The sequence below is a fragment of the Aedes albopictus genome, chromosome 3, assembly GCF_035046485.1.
Source record: "Aedes albopictus strain Foshan chromosome 3, AalbF5, whole genome shotgun sequence".
In the NCBI taxonomy this organism is placed as follows: Eukaryota; Metazoa; Arthropoda; class Insecta; order Diptera; family Culicidae; genus Aedes; species Aedes albopictus.
The window spans coordinates 260,392,600-260,409,392 of record NC_085138.1 but is presented as its reverse complement, the minus strand read 5'-3'; the positions used below and the strand labels follow the sequence as shown (position 1 = coordinate 260,409,392).

Sequence of the window (16,793 nt, the reverse complement as noted above, 5' to 3'; positions counted from 1 at the left end):
TTTAAAAATATCCTTCATATTGGTATGATTCTTTTCGGATGTCTTCCCAATCCACTGGTAAAAAATAATTCCCAATCAGTTGCGGTAGCATTGTCTTGAAACAATTGCTATTAGAGCTAAGAAAACGCAATCACAGAGCTGTTGGACACCTTCAAATCACATTTCTACGATAGCTCCACACGAATGGATTCGACGAGGCACTAACGTCCAAGGGCATCTCCCCTAGTCGTTTGACGAGTAGTGCAGAATACTAATTCCCATGGGTAAAACCGGTTCGAGGACAGTTCGATTCGATTCAACCGATATCAAGAAAGGTCCACCGGAAAATTTCTCAGCTCGATGCCGGGACGTGGCAATAAATTCGGAAACAATAGCTTCTTTTTCGCCAATCTTTTCTCTATTCTTTTCCTTTTTTTTTTTTTGGTTCGTCAGGATGCGGAAGGAATCCATCCAGTCGCAGCCAGTCGGAGCAGCATACGGAAAACAAATATATCCGGTCTAAATTGAAGAAGAAAACCTTCATAACTGTCATATTTATATTCTTTATGGTACTATTAATCCTTCAACATAAAAGCGAAGAGCTCGGCAAGCGATCGTTTGCTCTCGAATTGCTCCATTTGGCTCCAATCGTGGCGTGGGGAGGACCTTTTCCACCTTTTGGTTGGGTTTTTTTTTTCTCGCGTGTTGGTGTCTCCTCCTGTAGCTGTTTTATTCGAGCAATTTCATTTCGAACACGTTCCCATTCGGTGTGTTGCGGCCCGGGTAGCGAATTCGGACGATGCAGTTTATATGTTGTGACACGAATTCCGAATAAAACTTGCTTCATCCAAAATTTTATTATGACAGGCTCGTGTTCCTCGTTTTTTTTTTCGCTCTCTGTTACGGTGTTGATGTTGTCGCCTCCATCGTTATTGGTGGTTGTTTTTACACCTCATCATCAACGTCGTGGTGGAGCCTCTCTCAAAAAGTTCACTTTATTGTCGGGGTAATAAAAAGTTTTGCTCCTGCCACAAAAACAGCCTTTTCCGGAACGCTAAACAGGGATGGCAGAAATGTTCTAATGAAGTTTATCAAAATTCTGAAAAAATGTAAGAATTGCAAACTTAAAGATACTGCAAAGAATATAGACAAGGATAGCCGAGAAAATGTAGAAAAATATTTTTAAAAATTAGAAAATTTAGAAAATTTAGAAAATTTAGAAAATTTGGAAAATTTAGAAAATTTAGAAAATTTAGAAAATTTAGAAAATTTAGAAAATTTAGAAAATTTAAAAAATTTAGAAAATTTAGAAAATTTAGAAAATTTAGAAAATTTAGAAAATTTAGAAAATTTAGAAAATTTAGAAAATTTAGAAAATTTAGAAAATTTAGAAAATTTAGAAAATTTAGAAAATTTAGAAAATTTAGAAAATTTAGAAAATTTAGAAAATTTAGAAAATTTAGAAAATTTAGAAAATTTAGAAAATTTAGAAAATTTAGAAAATTTAGAAAATTTAGAAAATTTAGAAAATTTAGAAAATTTAGAAAATTTAGAAAATTTAGAAAATTTAGAAAATTTAGAAAATTTAGAAAATTTAGAAAATTTAGAAAATTTAGAAAATTTAGAAAATTTAGAAAATTTAGAAAATTTAGAAAATTTAGAAAATTTAGAAAATTTAGAAAATTTAGAAAATTTAGAAAATTTAGAAAATTTAGAAAATTTAGAAAATTTAGAAAATTTAGAAAATTTAGAAAATTTAGAAAATTTAGAAAATTTAGAAAATTTAGAAAATTTAGAAAATTTAGAAAATTTAGAAAATTTAGAAAATTTAGAAAATTTAGAAAATTTAGAAAATTTAGAAAATTTAGAAAATTTAGAAAATTTAGAAAATTTAGAAAATTTAGAAAATTTAGAAAATTTAGAAAATTTAGAAATTTAGAAAATTTAGAAAAATTAGAAAATTTAGAAAATTTAAAAAAAATTAGAAAATTTAAAAAATTTAGAAAATTTAGAATATTTAGAGAATGTAAAAAATTAGAAAATTTAGAAAATCTAGAATATTTAGAAAATTTAGAAAATTCAGAAAATCTAGAATATTTAGAAAATTTAGAAAATTTAGAAAATCTAGAATATTTAGAAAATTTAAATTTAAAAAAAAGGAAATTAAAAAAATTTTGAAAATTGAAAATTTTTTGGAAAATTAGAAAATTTAAAATATTTAAAATTAAAAAAAAATAGAAAATTTTAAAAATTTAGAACGTTTGGAAAATTATGACCAGTTTCTAAACTTTCTATGTTTAAAAAATCAAAAAAAAATAGAAATTGAAAAGCTTCAGCGAAAAGAAAACTTTTACCTAACTGGCAACCTTGTACTAGTAGAGCACGGGGGAAATATTTTTCCGATACTATGAAAAATGACACGACAGCTCAAAAATTAATGAATTCAAATGAAGTCATGTCATTTGGAGCTGTGTTACGGTCGTCAACGCCGTCTTTGACGTCGCCACGTTTGTTCAATAAAATAAAAGAGCCCGAATGAACGCGACAAATAATCACAAACCATAAGACTAATTTCGTGTTTCGCCGATGGTGGGATACCAACTACGTCGAAGGAGGTGAAGGTTTCTTTGAGCTGATAATGGGATTTTTACAATAGATGGAGTAACTTATTTATGGAAAAGTGATTGAAAATGTTTGTGCATCCTACGTCATTTTTTTATTTAAGAGCTTCTTCGAAACTCCTCCGAAACTTCTCTTCGAAATCCTCAAAGGTTTATCCTGGATTTATTCCAGTATTTCTTCTGGAAATCCTCCAGGATTTCTCCTGGAAATCCTCCAAGATTTCTTCTGAAAATCCTCTAGGATTTCTCCTGAAAATCCTCCAGGATTTCTCCTGAAAATCCTCCAGGATTTCTCCTGGAAATCCTCCTGAATTTCTCCTGGAAATCCTGCAGAATTTCTCCTGGAAATCCTCCAGGATTTCTCCTGGAAATCCTCCAGGATTTCTCCTGGAAATCCTCCAGGATTTCTCCTGGAAGTCCTCCAGGATTTCTCCTGGAAATCCTCCAGGATTTCTCCTGGAAATCCTCCAGGATTTCTCCTGGAAATCCTCCGGGACTTCTCCTGCAAATCCTCCAGGATTTCTCCTGGAAATCCTCTAGGATTTTTGCTGGAAATTCGCCAGGATTTCTGTTGTAAATCCTCCAAGTTTTCTCCTACAAATCCTCCAGGAAATCTTCTGGAAATCCCCCAGGATTTCTCGTGGAAATCCCCCAGGATTTCTAATGAAAATCCTCCAGGATTTCTCCTGGAAATCCTCCAGGATTTCTCCTGGAAATCCTCCAGGATTTCTCCTGGAAATCCTCCAGGATTTCTCCTGGAAATCCTCCATGATTTCTCCTGGAAATCCTCCAGGATTTCTCCTGGAAATCCTCCAGGATTTCTTCTGGAAATCCTCCAGGATTTCTCCAGAAAAAAACCTCCAGGATTACTCCAAGAAATCTTCTAGAATTCCTCCCGGAAATCCTCCAGGATTTGTCCTGGAAATCCTCCAGGATTTCTCCTGGAAATCCTCCAGGATTTCTCCTGGAAATGCTCCAGGATTGAAAGGTGGAAGTGGCATCATGACAAACATCTCAATGCTGATCGCACATTAATTTCTTCGCGCGGTTGCATCAATAAATTCAACACGCGTGTGCAAGTGTGTAATCAAAACTCCTTGCTTTTCTGATAAATCAATATAATTTCTTTGAATTTATTGAACTTTTCTAGAAAAGAAGAAAATGATAATGGATTCCTATTCCTTGCCTTCTACACGAACCCACTTCATCAATATACTCACCTTAAGTGGAAATTACAACGAGAACCATACAGCCACACATAGGTATAACTCCCACCACGTCCACAACCGTTCCAATGCAATGCTGCAGACTCTTCGAGCAATTAAATCCTAAACTTTAATTGGATGTAACTAAGTTAATTGAGCAGCATTATTGATTCAGCTGAAAATTGCTGGCTCGACACGTGCTCCTGCAACTCGGGTCGATATCCGTTCCGGTAGAATCTTGAACCGCTGCTTTCTTCGTTTTCGACGTGGAGAGACAGGGGATACGGACGAATGGAATCATCATTAAGGTCGGATCCTATAGAACGAAGCCGACTACTAGCAGTATAAGCTTCGACGTGAACGAGCTCTGCCCGGTCATGGTACGGCACTCATCCTCTCTCTACATGGTGATAGTAGAGAGCGATGCATGCCGAACAACAATCCTAGGGAAATCTGATAAGAGATGGCAAAAAATAATAAATTCTCCTTCCATGGACTGCGATTCCGGATTAGTCAGTTTCGTCCATTGCGGTTCGGCAGGAAATGCTGAGCAACAATTGCGCCGGAAGCCTTCGGTAGTAAAAGCACACATATTTCCACCCGAACCACGCCGAAAGCGGAAAATAAGCCCGAAATTGTCACTTATCTTTGGTATAAATCAGGGGTGCCCTTACGCGGCCTGAGTAGCGGAACATCAATTTGGCAGCTGCGTGCCACATGCACATTCGAACACACACACGCTCATTATCAATCTCCAAGATCTCCTGAACGACTCGTGCCATTTTTGGGGATATTTTGGAGCGGCACCACACCACGTTGCTTTGGAATGGACAGAAAACAGCTAACGGCAATTTGGAGGAGGACATCCAAGTCCATAAATCGGACCTTTATTGTTGCTGCTTGGTCGGTGGGCGGGAGCAATCGTTTGCCGTGTTGGATTATGTGCTAAACAGAATTGTAGGAAGATGCCTACAATCTGTGTGCGAGCTTATGTGGACTACATGGACTATTTCTAATTGCAACCGGTGGCCTACAAATTTGGGGCCAGCCAACTCGTGCGAAAATTTTACGGGAAATGCCGGGAAAAAGGCTGGATTTGTTCTGAATTAGATTTAAATTGGACTTGGATTGGTATTAGAATGGAATTGGATTGGCCTTGGATTGGACTTGGATTGGACTTGGAGTGGACTTATATAGGACTTATACAGGTCTTAGATTGGGCTTGGATTGGACTTGGATTGGACTTGGATTGGACTTGGATTGGACTTGGATTGGACTTGGATTGGACTTGGATTGGACTTGGATTGGACTTGGATTGGACTTGGATTGGACTTGGATTGGACTTGGATTGGACTTGGATTGGACTTGGATTGGACTTGGATTGGACTTGGATTGGACTTGGATTGGACTTGGATTGGACTTGGATTGGACTTGGATTGGACTTGGATTGGACTTGGATTGGACTTGGATTGGACTTGGATTGGACTTGGATTGGACTTGGATTGGACTTGGATTGGACTTGGATTGGACTTGGATTGGACTTGGATTGGACTTGGATTGGACTTGGATTGGACTTGGATTGGACTTGGATTGGACTTGGATTGGACTTGGATTGGACTTGGATTGGACTTGGATTGGACTTGGATTGGACTTGGATTGGACTTGGATTGGACTTGGATTGGACTTGGATTGGACTTGGATTGGACTTGGATTGGACTTGGATTGGACTTGGATTGGACTTGGATTGGACTTGGATTGGACTTGGATTGGACTTGGATTGGACTTGGATTGGACTTGGATTGGACTTGGATTGGACTAGGATTGGACTTGGATTGGACTAGGATTGGACTTGGATTGGACTTGGATTGGACTTGGATTGGACTTGGATTGGACTTGGATTGGACTTGGATTGGACTTGGATTGGACTTGGATTGGACTTGGATTGGACTTGGATTGGACTTGGATTGGACTTGGATTGGACTTGGATTGGACTTGGATTGGACTTGGATTGGACTTGGATTGGACTTGGATTGGACTTGGATTGGACTTGGATTGGACTTAGATTGGACTTTTATCGGATTTGAATAGAAATTGGATTGGACTTGAATTGGAGTTGAATTGGGTTTGGATTGGACTTGGATTAAACTTCGATTCGATTTAAAATGGATTGGATTGGTCTCTAATTGGTCTTGGATTGGCTTTAAATGGTACTGAGATTGCACCTGAACGTAGGTTGAACTTAGATTTGGCTTAAGTCAGAACCAATATTTTTAAAAAAATATTTACTTCATTGATATTAAATGTTACCTAGAGGTATTCGTAGCTAGACTGTAAGATTTCAAAATTTTCCAAAAATAGAAATTTAAACTAACAAAACCCTTTTCCTTCTCTCTTCCACAGGGTCGTTGTAATCGTGAAAAACCACCGTGTAAATACTTCCACCCTCCACAACATCTCAAAGATCAGCTGCTGATAAACGGACGGAATCATCTGGCCCTGAAGAACGCCATCATGCAGCAGATGGGTATTTCACCTGGACAGCCAGTGCTGCCCGGCCAAGTGCCCGCAGTGGTAAGTTGCATTCCTCACCAAAAGATCATAAGAAAAACAACACCCCCGCAAATTAGCAAGATCAACAAAACCGGCATCTTAACCGGTGCGGTGTCTTGACAGCGAGTGAAGAATAATACCGTTTCTCTTCCTAGAAACAAAGCAAACCCTCCCAAAACAATAGCCACAACAAAAAAGAACAACAGAGTAATTAAGTCCTAAGCTCCCATCCCAAAATTTTCCTCCACCATTCGCATTTCCAATTTGTTTTTCCCAAACCGGAGAGGGACCCACTCTCCACCGAAATTTTCCTCCGAATCTCGGTTTATTGTTTTCCCTTTTAATTGTTGCGCTTTTTGGCTGTTTTACTCCTTGGTTGTGTTCTATTTTGGTTCTATGCCTACTCCGCCCCCCTCGCGCCATCAGTTCCATTCAATCATAATCAACGCCACCGGTCCGTTTTCCTCGGAGTAGGTATTTTCATCTTTTCATCCTCATGGACGACTTTTGTTCATTTTCCTGCCGTTGGTCGTCGCTGCCGCTGCTACTGCTGCCTATTGCGCAAACAAACACACACACACACCCTCACTTGGAACCACTAAACTGTGGATTCAATGTAGGCCAGAAGAAGAAAACATATTTTGCTAATAACATTTTAGGTTTTTTTACGATTAAAATTATCGATTTTGTGATTCAGAGCTTTTTTAAAACCTTGATAAAACCTATCAATGGTTTCTAACAGTTTTTGCGACGCCAATTACACTAAAATAAAATAAAGATGTTCAATTTTATTGATAGCTACTAGACCAGTGTTGCCAGCCACCAGAACGGAGCCAAAAACGTCCTTTTTCTAGAACCTTGATAAAACCCATCAAGCTTTTTTAACGGTTACTGTGACATTCAGTCGTTGTTGTATAACATGAAAATAAAATCGAGTCAAAACTACTGCACCAACGTTGCCAGCTGCCAGAAATGCAATCAAGCCCTTCTGTTGCATTAAGTCTACCAGAGTTGTACTACTTACTCGATTCTAGATTGTTAGCTCGAATTTTAATTCGAATTGGATAAAAATTTGGGTAGCCATTATTGTTCTTTTATGACGTCGAAATCAACAATGGTTTGACTGAAAGGCTTTCTAAGTCAATCATTCATTATCAAAATCCACTTTTGAACGGAGTGCATTATAACCACCAATCCCAACAACTTATCCCACTGTTCCATACCATCCCACCAGGGAAGCACAATCCGCCACTGTACCATCAACAGCATTTCTGTACCAATTCCAACTTAATTAAGGAAAACTCAAATTAAAGCCACTCGAGGAAACATAATTTCCCATCTACCCCAAAAAGCGCGCGCGCGGGCGCCCTCCGCTGATTGCATCCTTCATCAAGCAATCCAACCAACACAAAACGGAAAACACCCAAGGGGCTTTGTGAGCTGCAAATGATTGCGGAACTGTCGATGTCGAACGCCGTCACTCGCCGTACGCCCCGCACAGTCTCTAGTACCTTAGGTAAAAATTCTCGAGAGGATCCTCCACCTGCTATTTGGCACTTTCGTTCGTCGTCGCTCGCCCGGCTCGGCGGGGATGGTGCGCAATTAAAAGTTGATGTCCGCGCGCTAAAACGAGCTTCGCACCCGCTCGGTCGGCCGGTTTGGGACCACCGGAAACTGCGGTGGGAAGGAACGAAGGCTCTCAACATCCGGCGCACCGACGACCGCAAGGAAAATCTGTCGAGTGAGCGGCTTGAGAACAATGGAAAACTTTGCTTCTTCGGTTGTTGACGAGGAAACATCGACAACTAGTTTCCTTCCAGGTGAAGTCTTCTCACTGTCTCTCTCTCTCCTGTCTCGGAATTAAGAGGCCGTTTTTCCTAGTGGGCTGGTGCTAATAGGATAGTATGAATTCCCGCACCATTGAGAATTTGTTCATTAAAATTTGTTTTTTTTTCATTAGGTTTGTTTGCAGTCTTCACCACATATTTTTAGTATTTTTTCACAAAACAGGGTGATTATGGGACATAACTTATAAATCAGAAATTATTCTTCGCAATACTGGACTTCTTTTGTTTTTTTTTTTTTAATTTCCAAAAACATATTTCTGGTCGAATTCCGAAAAGTATTTCTGAAAAAATAGTTGTATAATGTGTTCTTTATTGCCAGGAGAAATTTCTGGATGAATCCCTTGGAGAATTCGTGGGATACTCAAAGACTCAAAGATTCCAGAGGAATCTCAAAGACGTCCTTGATGGAAATGCTGACTAAATCTCTAAAAAAAAAATTTAAAAAAATCACCGGAAATTCTTGGAATAATACCTAGAGAAATTCTTGAGAGAATTCCTTGATGCATTCTGAACAAAATGTTAGGAAAATCCTGGAGAAACTCATGTAGAAATCATTGGCAAAATTAACGAAGAAAATTTTCAAAAGAATTTTTAAAAGAATACAGAAACAATCGTGGAAGAAACCCTAGAAATTTTTTTTGCGAGAATACTTGGAGAAATACTGTAAGAATATCTGAAAAAGCCCTGGAAAAATATTAAGGAATCCTTGGAGGCATTCCTAATGGAATATCTAAAGGAATTTCCGGAGAATTTTTGCAGGAAAAGCTGAAAGAATGCTGACAAGAAACCTTCAAAAATTAGCTCGAATCTTAGCGGAATCCATGAAGAGAGAACTTGATTTCATTTTTAAATTTGGTTAACCTTGCGAATTTCAACTTATTTGCTAGTTCTGCACACAAGAGAACTTGATAAACTCCGGAATTAATTCCAAGAACCTCTAGAGGAGGTGTTACAGTGATCCTTCTATGCACTTCTTTGCAAATTCTTAAACAACTACGTGGACGTATCCCTGAAACAATTACTGAAAGAGCTACTGGAGGCATTCCCTGAAGGAATTCCTGTATGAGTCTTCTAGGAATGTCAGTAGCTAAATTTGAGGCAATTCCTAGAGGAGCTCAGAGGAATTTCTGAAGGAATTCTTGAAGGATTTTTTAATAAATACTAGGTGAAACTTCTGGAAAAATTCCTGGAGAAGATTCCTGTACTGAATTTCTTTTTTTTTTTTAACACATTTATTGGAACTTTATTCAACTAGACGCATACACAATGTACATTTAGGCACAGTTTAAAACAAAATTTAACGCTTCCACTGAAAAATCGTGGTTGGCATCTAAAACAAAATTTACAAAGTTGATAAATAACTTTAGCGCCTGCGATTTCTGTCTTCTGGAAACGTTTTCTAGCTGTGGTATCCGAAGATCGTTGAACGTTATCCTCCTACCTAGGGTTGTTTCCAACCGTGGTTGAAGATGTCTCCATAAGGCAGTCGTTCGACGACAACCGGTGAATTTATGCTGTATATCCTCTTCGATGTTGGGGCAATGCTGACACGTTGGGCTGTCTGCACGGTTCTGCCGAAACAGGAGTGCAGCATGTGGAATTTTTCCGTTCACCAGCAGGTAATACAATGATTGTTCCTTTGATGTTAGTCCTTTGCTTCTGATGTTCTTCCAAACTCTTGTCCAGTTATTTCCAGGATTCTCTTCAACAACCTTTGGCACTTTTAGTTTCCCACGATAATAGTTGTGAAGAGCTGCAGTTGTGGGATTTTCTTGGAGGTTCCTAGGGACGTAGGCAAGCATCTTGGCAATGTTCTTCAAGCATGGGTAAAGGGCTGGAATAGCAGTTACGTTTGGTGGGTTCTGTAGGTGGTGATTGAAGGAGCTAGCAAAAGGTGTGTGTTGTAGTTCTTTAAGGAATCTGGTAATCAGTAGGGCTTTGCATTTGTGCATCGGGAGATGCAGGTTGAGACCACCCATGTTATTTGGGAGCGTGAGCTGCTCAATAGGGATCCTGAATGAGTATCGTTCCCAGATGAAGGTTCCAATGAGCGATGTAAGCCGTGCAACCGCTTGATTTGGGATATTTATCACTGATGCTAGGAGCCACAGCTTTGATGTAACAAAAGTATTTAGAACTATGACCTTTTGCTTCAGTGTTAGGTTCCTTGGTTTGAATAACCACATCAACCGAGACGTTTTTCTTATGACTTCGCCCCAGTTGAAATCAATCATTTGCCTTTGAGAGTTGAAGAAAGTTACCCCTAGAATTTTTACTGATTCGCATACCTGTGGCCAAACAGTATCTCTTGCGCCACTGTGAGTCCCGATGTTCACAGCAAACGATTTGTCGAAGTTCAGAAGAGATCCTGAACATCGCCCGAAGTCCAGAAAAGCTTGCTTGATGAGGTTTAGTTTCCGCATGTCCGTTATAACGATTGATATATCGTCTGCGTACGCCACTATTAGGTCCAGGGGATGATTACAGATGGTGCGTAACTTTTCCAGGAGGGGATGGAGGTAAAGGACAAACAGGTGCATACTCATGGGATCTCCTTGTCGAACGGAGCGTTGGATCGGGAATTTGGGAGAGAGATTTCCATTTATGAGAAGGCGAGAGCTTGAAGCGGACATATTCTTCCCTAAGAGTTCGATGAAACTGGGATTCACACGGAAGTTCCGCATCACAACCATTAAAAAGTTCTTACTAACACGATCAAACGCATAATCTAGGTCAAACGAAATCAGTTTTCCAGATATACGACGGCAATTGAGCTCTGCAATTCGATCTTTGATTGAATGAAAATGATTCAGAAGAAATTCCGGAAACATTATCTGCAGGAATCTCAGAAAGTACTAATATAAACATCTCAGCATAAATTTCGAAAAGAAGTGTATTTTTAAGGTTATTCAAATTATTGTATAATACGAATCTCCAACAGGAGTCCTTGAAGAAATACCCGAAAGAATTCTCGAAGAAATTCCTGACCAAATTGACAAAAATCTCTTGTAGAACCCTCGAAGGCATTCGCGAAAGAATGTCCAAGGAAATTCGTAAAGGAATTTTAGAAAGTATTCCTTGAAAAATTGTTGAACGTATTCTAAAAAGGATTTTAAATAGAACTTTTAGAATCCCTAGAGCAATTATTGAACTTTGTAGATATTCTTGGATTATTTGCTACAGCACTAGGTGAAAGAAATTAAAGGAATTCATAAATTAATTCTTGGAGGCGTTCCTGAAGAAATCTCTGAAGGATTTTCTGGAGAAATTCCTAGGTGGGGATCCCCGTGCAAACACCTGGAAAAATCGGTAGAATTTTTTTTTTTTTTTTTTTGAAGAATTCTTAAAAGAGTTCCAAGAAGGAAGTCTTGGAGAAACTTATGTAAACAATGCCATATCAATTCCTGGATGGGTTCCTAGGTAAACTGTTGGAGAGATTCCAGAAGAAATCTAAGGAGAAAATCTTGAATATATTCCTGGCAGAATTCCTGTACTAATTCTCAGAGAAATCGTTGGAGAGTTCCCAGGAGAATCTCTGAATGAATTCTCAGACGGCTTCCTAGAGAAGTTTCCTAAAAAATAGTCAGGATTTTTTTTTAATTAGCTTGAGAGACTTACGAAGGATTTCCTGGATAAATTCCTAGTAAGAGGATAAATTAAAAAAGCTACAACACGTAATTGAATTCTGCTCAGTTAAAAGGTTCATGATGGCTCAGACAAAGTGAAGAAACAAGTGACTGTCAATGCCATCTAATCTATTTTAGATAATAAACCTTAGTATTCACACCCGAACCCATGTAGAATAACTGAAGCGATCCCAGGAGAAATTTCTTGGGAATTGCCTGAAAAAAACCCTTGCAAAAAACACTGGAGAAATTATTGGCCGAATACCCGTAGGAATCTTAGAACAATTTTAGGAGAAACACATGAAAATGTTTATAAAATAAAATCATTACGATTTTCCATTGCATTGGTTTATAACAGGAAATTACTGCAGTAATTTTGTGGTATTTTGCCAGCAATTTGTTATGAAAAATTGCCATGAATCCTTCCAGATTTTTTTAAGGTTCCCACCAGACTCTCTCCTGGAAAGTTTTATTTTCTTTTTGTTCCTAAAGAAAAAAAAATACAAAACAAATTAAACAAAATACATTGATGTTTACAAGAAAACTACCCAAGCACTAGGCACTATTATTCGCCTTGCGTGCTAATAGAGAGCTGCCACAAAACTGACATGCTCTATATTGGTCGAGTAATAGCCCTATAAGCCTAAAACGGCAAAATATAGTGCTAATGATTGCTTGGGTATTTCTAAATATAAAAAAGGTTACGTTAGAAATCTCGCTAGGATTTTCAAAACTCTACTGGAAATATTTTGAGAAAATAAGTATTTCTAAGAGGAACTTCTAAACACTTTCCATCGAAAAAATGATGTAAGAATTCTTCTGAATTTTTTGGTTTGAGTGCAATCCTTCTTCCAAAAATCTCTTTCAAATATGTGCTTTAAAAAATCCATCAGAAATCGTACTTATTTGTACCACCATCATTGGACCAAAATCAAAGTTTTATGATGATTATCGGGACTCTTCCAAAACTAATTAGGCATATCCTTATACCATACTTTTCGCAACGTTGCATTTTGCATTTCAAGTTATTTCAATCTAAGTAGGATAGAAATCTACTTTGTCAAATGTGCTAATTCCCGTCATCTCAGACGGAAAATAGCCAATAATTACAGATATTCCAACCAACCCTTGCCATTGGCTCATCAGATGGAAGCAAAAGATGTTGACTATCAATGGACAGCCTCTATAACACTGTAAATCGAAAAATTATTTCACTATTTCGAGAAATTTCACGATTCAGTTTCACTTCACTTAAGAATTGAAATTTTTCATCGTTTTGCGTACGACGAAGACAGTCGCACCAAAGCTCTGTGGCATTTCAAAGTTGGATTTCACTGCTGCGGAATGCAGCAAAAGATGTTCAATTAATCGAATAAGTCATTTTTCCCCGTCGGTAAAATGTAAATAACAAGTTGTCTTCGCCTAGGCAGAATGCAAGCAAATGTGTGCGTGGATTTTCAGCATACGAAACTTTATAAAGCCTGTATCCGCAATAATCGGGACACAGAAATATGGCTGTAACTCTGCAATAGATACATTAAAATTGCTCAAATTTTGCCTGATAATATCTTAAGGTGTGTTCATTTCGCCTGCAAAATTTCATGTGAATCGGTGAAGTACCTTTTGTTGTAGCAATGAAACAGTAGAACGCGAGCAATTGAATTTTGTACAGCCCCTGGTTTAGCTTGTCAGCGCTGTAACTTTTGAATTTGATAAAGGAAATGACTGAAATTTTGAACACAAACCTCTCAATCTATTTTACTTACATAGGCAAAATTTCAAAAAAATCGATGCGCTATCGAAAATTTTATAGTCTAAACATATATTGGGGCTGACCGTGACTTTAGCCCTTCAGATAACAATTAGTGAGCACCCCTTATTGTTTCGATTGTATTGTTGAAAGTACTACACCAATAATCATCAAATTTTTCAGGCATAATAACCACATAACCAACTACCTTCTGGGGAAATTTCATGAAAATTGACAGAGATATTCAAAAGTTATGAATGGGCAAACATCGCTCATAAACAACATGAAACATTTTCACTAACACTATCCCCTATCAACACCAGTAACTTTCAATCCAATTGATAAAAGTTGATGAAATTTTGCAAGAAAGTGTCTCTATAAGTATCATAAATGCTCACGAAGTTTCATAATTATCCTCACAGAACTTTGAATTGTAGCTGAAAATAACCATCTAGTATGCGAATGAAAATTGGTGATGATTGTACAAAATCTTAAAAACGTCGTCTGTTTGTTTCTCATCCACAGTTAAAAGTAATGCATCGATTTTTATGAAATTTTGCACTAATAATGAACATACACCAAAGAGTTCTCAGTTAATTTTAAAAGACAATTACACCGTCTTCGACCTTGCGGCCTCTACAGACTGAACAATACTAACATTTGACAACGGACAACACATATAACACCCAGTGGCCCAGTGGAGAATTTTTCGTCCGACGAAAAGTTTTCCCCGACTGGAGCGGGAATCGAACCCACACTCCGAGGCTTACGAGACACCCAAACGACTGACGCCGCTAACCGCTCGGCCACGAAGCCCACTTTTTTTAAGACAATTACACCGGCTTTATTTCACAATTACAGAGAAATATTTCCTCGTTTCACAGTGCATTATGATCTCTGGTGGGCATCAAAAATCGTTATATCCATCTCAATTTAAAAACTTTCTGCTTAATCGTACTTTAAACATATAAGTTGATTTGGATTGCGAAGAATTTGATCGACTTTACGAATAAACACCTACGGACAAATCATTATTTTTGACCATCCTATGTACCATAGTGTCACGTAGAAGGTGTGCCGGAAATTGAATTCAGGTTGTGCCCGAAATTGACGCGTATTAGAAGATTTCGAGGGACAGTTATTTAATCTTATTATTTAAAGGAAATTGTAGGCCTATCCCAATATTTTCACATGATATGAAAACTGATTGATAAATTTGTAATTAATACCAAATTGACCATAAAGCATAATGTGAGATGCAACAATAAACTGGAACATTGGTGATCGGTACTAGACGGGAATTGGATAACAACCCTAGATATAAATCAATACTGGTGTTAGAGTTGGTGTAGGACCAAAGTGTTTCTAATTCTTGTACCTAATTAATAGACTTTTTCAGAAAAGTGCAATATTTTTGAAACTGTGTGGTTTTGCATTGTTCTTTTCTGTTTAGTGTAAGTGTACAACAGTGATTGAATACACTGTGCACTAAAACCTTCAGATTTTTTTGAATTCACGTAGGTTTATGCGTGAGCGGTTTCTGGAACACACGAAGTTAACAAGTGCTTTTAGGCCCATTATTCGCTCAAAAATGTTCAATATTTCAAGCCCAACTTTACCAAACACCATATGTAACATATGCAAACAAAAAAGAGATTTTCACATGAGGCACTGAATTTCGTTAAGGGTTACTTATGTATATAACTCACCTTTGGAGATGATTTATGTAAAAGAACCCAGCATTTTCACGTTTTTGAAATGCTCAATATATGAGTTGCTATGGGAAACTTCCCTTTCGGTTTTCTCCGTTCATTGATTTTGTTGGATACGGTGTTTGGTAAAGTTAGGCTTGATTTTCAAATTTATGTTGTTTTCGGTAAATATTGGATAAAGACGCTTTTCTCTCATCTTATTTGGTGTCCTGCAATGTAGCCGAAATCCGTTTGGCCGAACGTCATGTAACCGAATGTCATCTGGCTGAATGGGTCGATTTCCTTCCTTTATTCATAGGCTTTTTCAGTTTAATCATTCAGGAATTATTATACGCTATAACTGACAATATTCTATCACAGATTTCTTTTTTTTTATCTGTATTAACGAGATTTTTAGCCCTTGGCTAGTTCATCTCGGGACCCACGCTTTACTTCCCTTCCGAAGGAAGAACTCACATTTTGCGAGTTTGTCGGGAGTGGGATTCGATCCCAGGTCCTCGGCGTGATAGTCAAGTGTTCTAACCATCACACCAGGTCCGCTCCACTCACAGATTTCTGCTACTTCGAATAATAGGCTGTTCTTTCGAGTTATACCGATGTGTAGAAAGCTGGTATGATCGCTTGAGTTCATCATTCATGTTTCGTCCAAACTGCATTCGGCCAAACTATCCGGAACCGTATACCCCCTTCCGATTGAACCCTTGACGAGAGCAGTGCACTTCATTAATTTCTCAACTCCGAATTGGTTTGTCCCAGGCTACCACCTATTTATCACAAATCACTCCGCAAAAGCAAAGCACCAGTCAGTGTTCGTCGTCAGTTGGTGTAGTAATAATGAGTGACGCGCCAGTAGCACTTCGTTTACTGGCTGCCACTCTTCGCCAGGCGAAGGCAATGTGGCAGTCCTCTCCTTGATGGGGCTGTTGACTAAATTGTCATCGTCAACTTTCGTTTCAGTTTACGAAATTAACTTTTTCCGCGTTCACTCTCCACATTTTATCCACTTCAAATCTCGTCTCGTCTCTGGGATACCAGGACCGGGTGGTGGGCGCTACTCAGCCCCGTCCACCCCAAAATTTCCACCGCCATGGAAGAAAATCCTCAACAGCTGCAACACGAACAGCTTCAGCGAGCGGAAAAGTGTTCCTGTATGACACGGCGGCGGCGGCAGCGCGAGAAAAGAGAAGTTTGCATAACAACAGCCTGGTTTACTTTTTTTTCCTCCGGTTTCGGGGACGAGTCCTGTCGTGGCTCGAGGGCAGCAGCACAACCACGATGGGTGGGAGGCGAGGTCTCCTCGCACTGCTGTAACAACAGGAAAAGTTGAGGACGCCTGAAGGACTGTTGAATGTTTCGAGAGGTGTGTTTTTTTCCAGCTCCTCGTCGTCGTCTTCGAGGTGAGAAAAGTGTTGTGTTATTATTTAGCATGAATTGCATTTCCTGCGTGGATGAGAGCGAAAATCCCGACCCAGTACCTACATAGTGGCTTCGTCTTGATGAAGC

At 38.5% G+C, this 16,793-nt stretch overlaps 1 protein-coding gene across 32 annotated transcripts in view; it reads left to right on the top strand.

The window, feature by feature from the left end:
• The window catches only part of LOC115253893 (protein muscleblind), a 1,330,915-nt gene that overhangs the window by 1,229,316 nt on the left and 84,806 nt on the right, over nt 1–16,793 (top strand). For all 32 annotated transcript variants that reach the window (XR_009999367.1, XR_009999369.1, XR_009999370.1 and 29 more), the window contains one exon: nt 6,206–6,376. Coding sequence is in view for 23 of the 32 variants with exons in the window: in XM_062860470.1 (XP_062716454.1) it covers nt 6,206–6,376 (171 nt within the window). In the remaining 9 variants the exon portion in view is untranslated. The remainder of the gene's footprint in view (nt 1–6,205; nt 6,377–16,793) is intronic.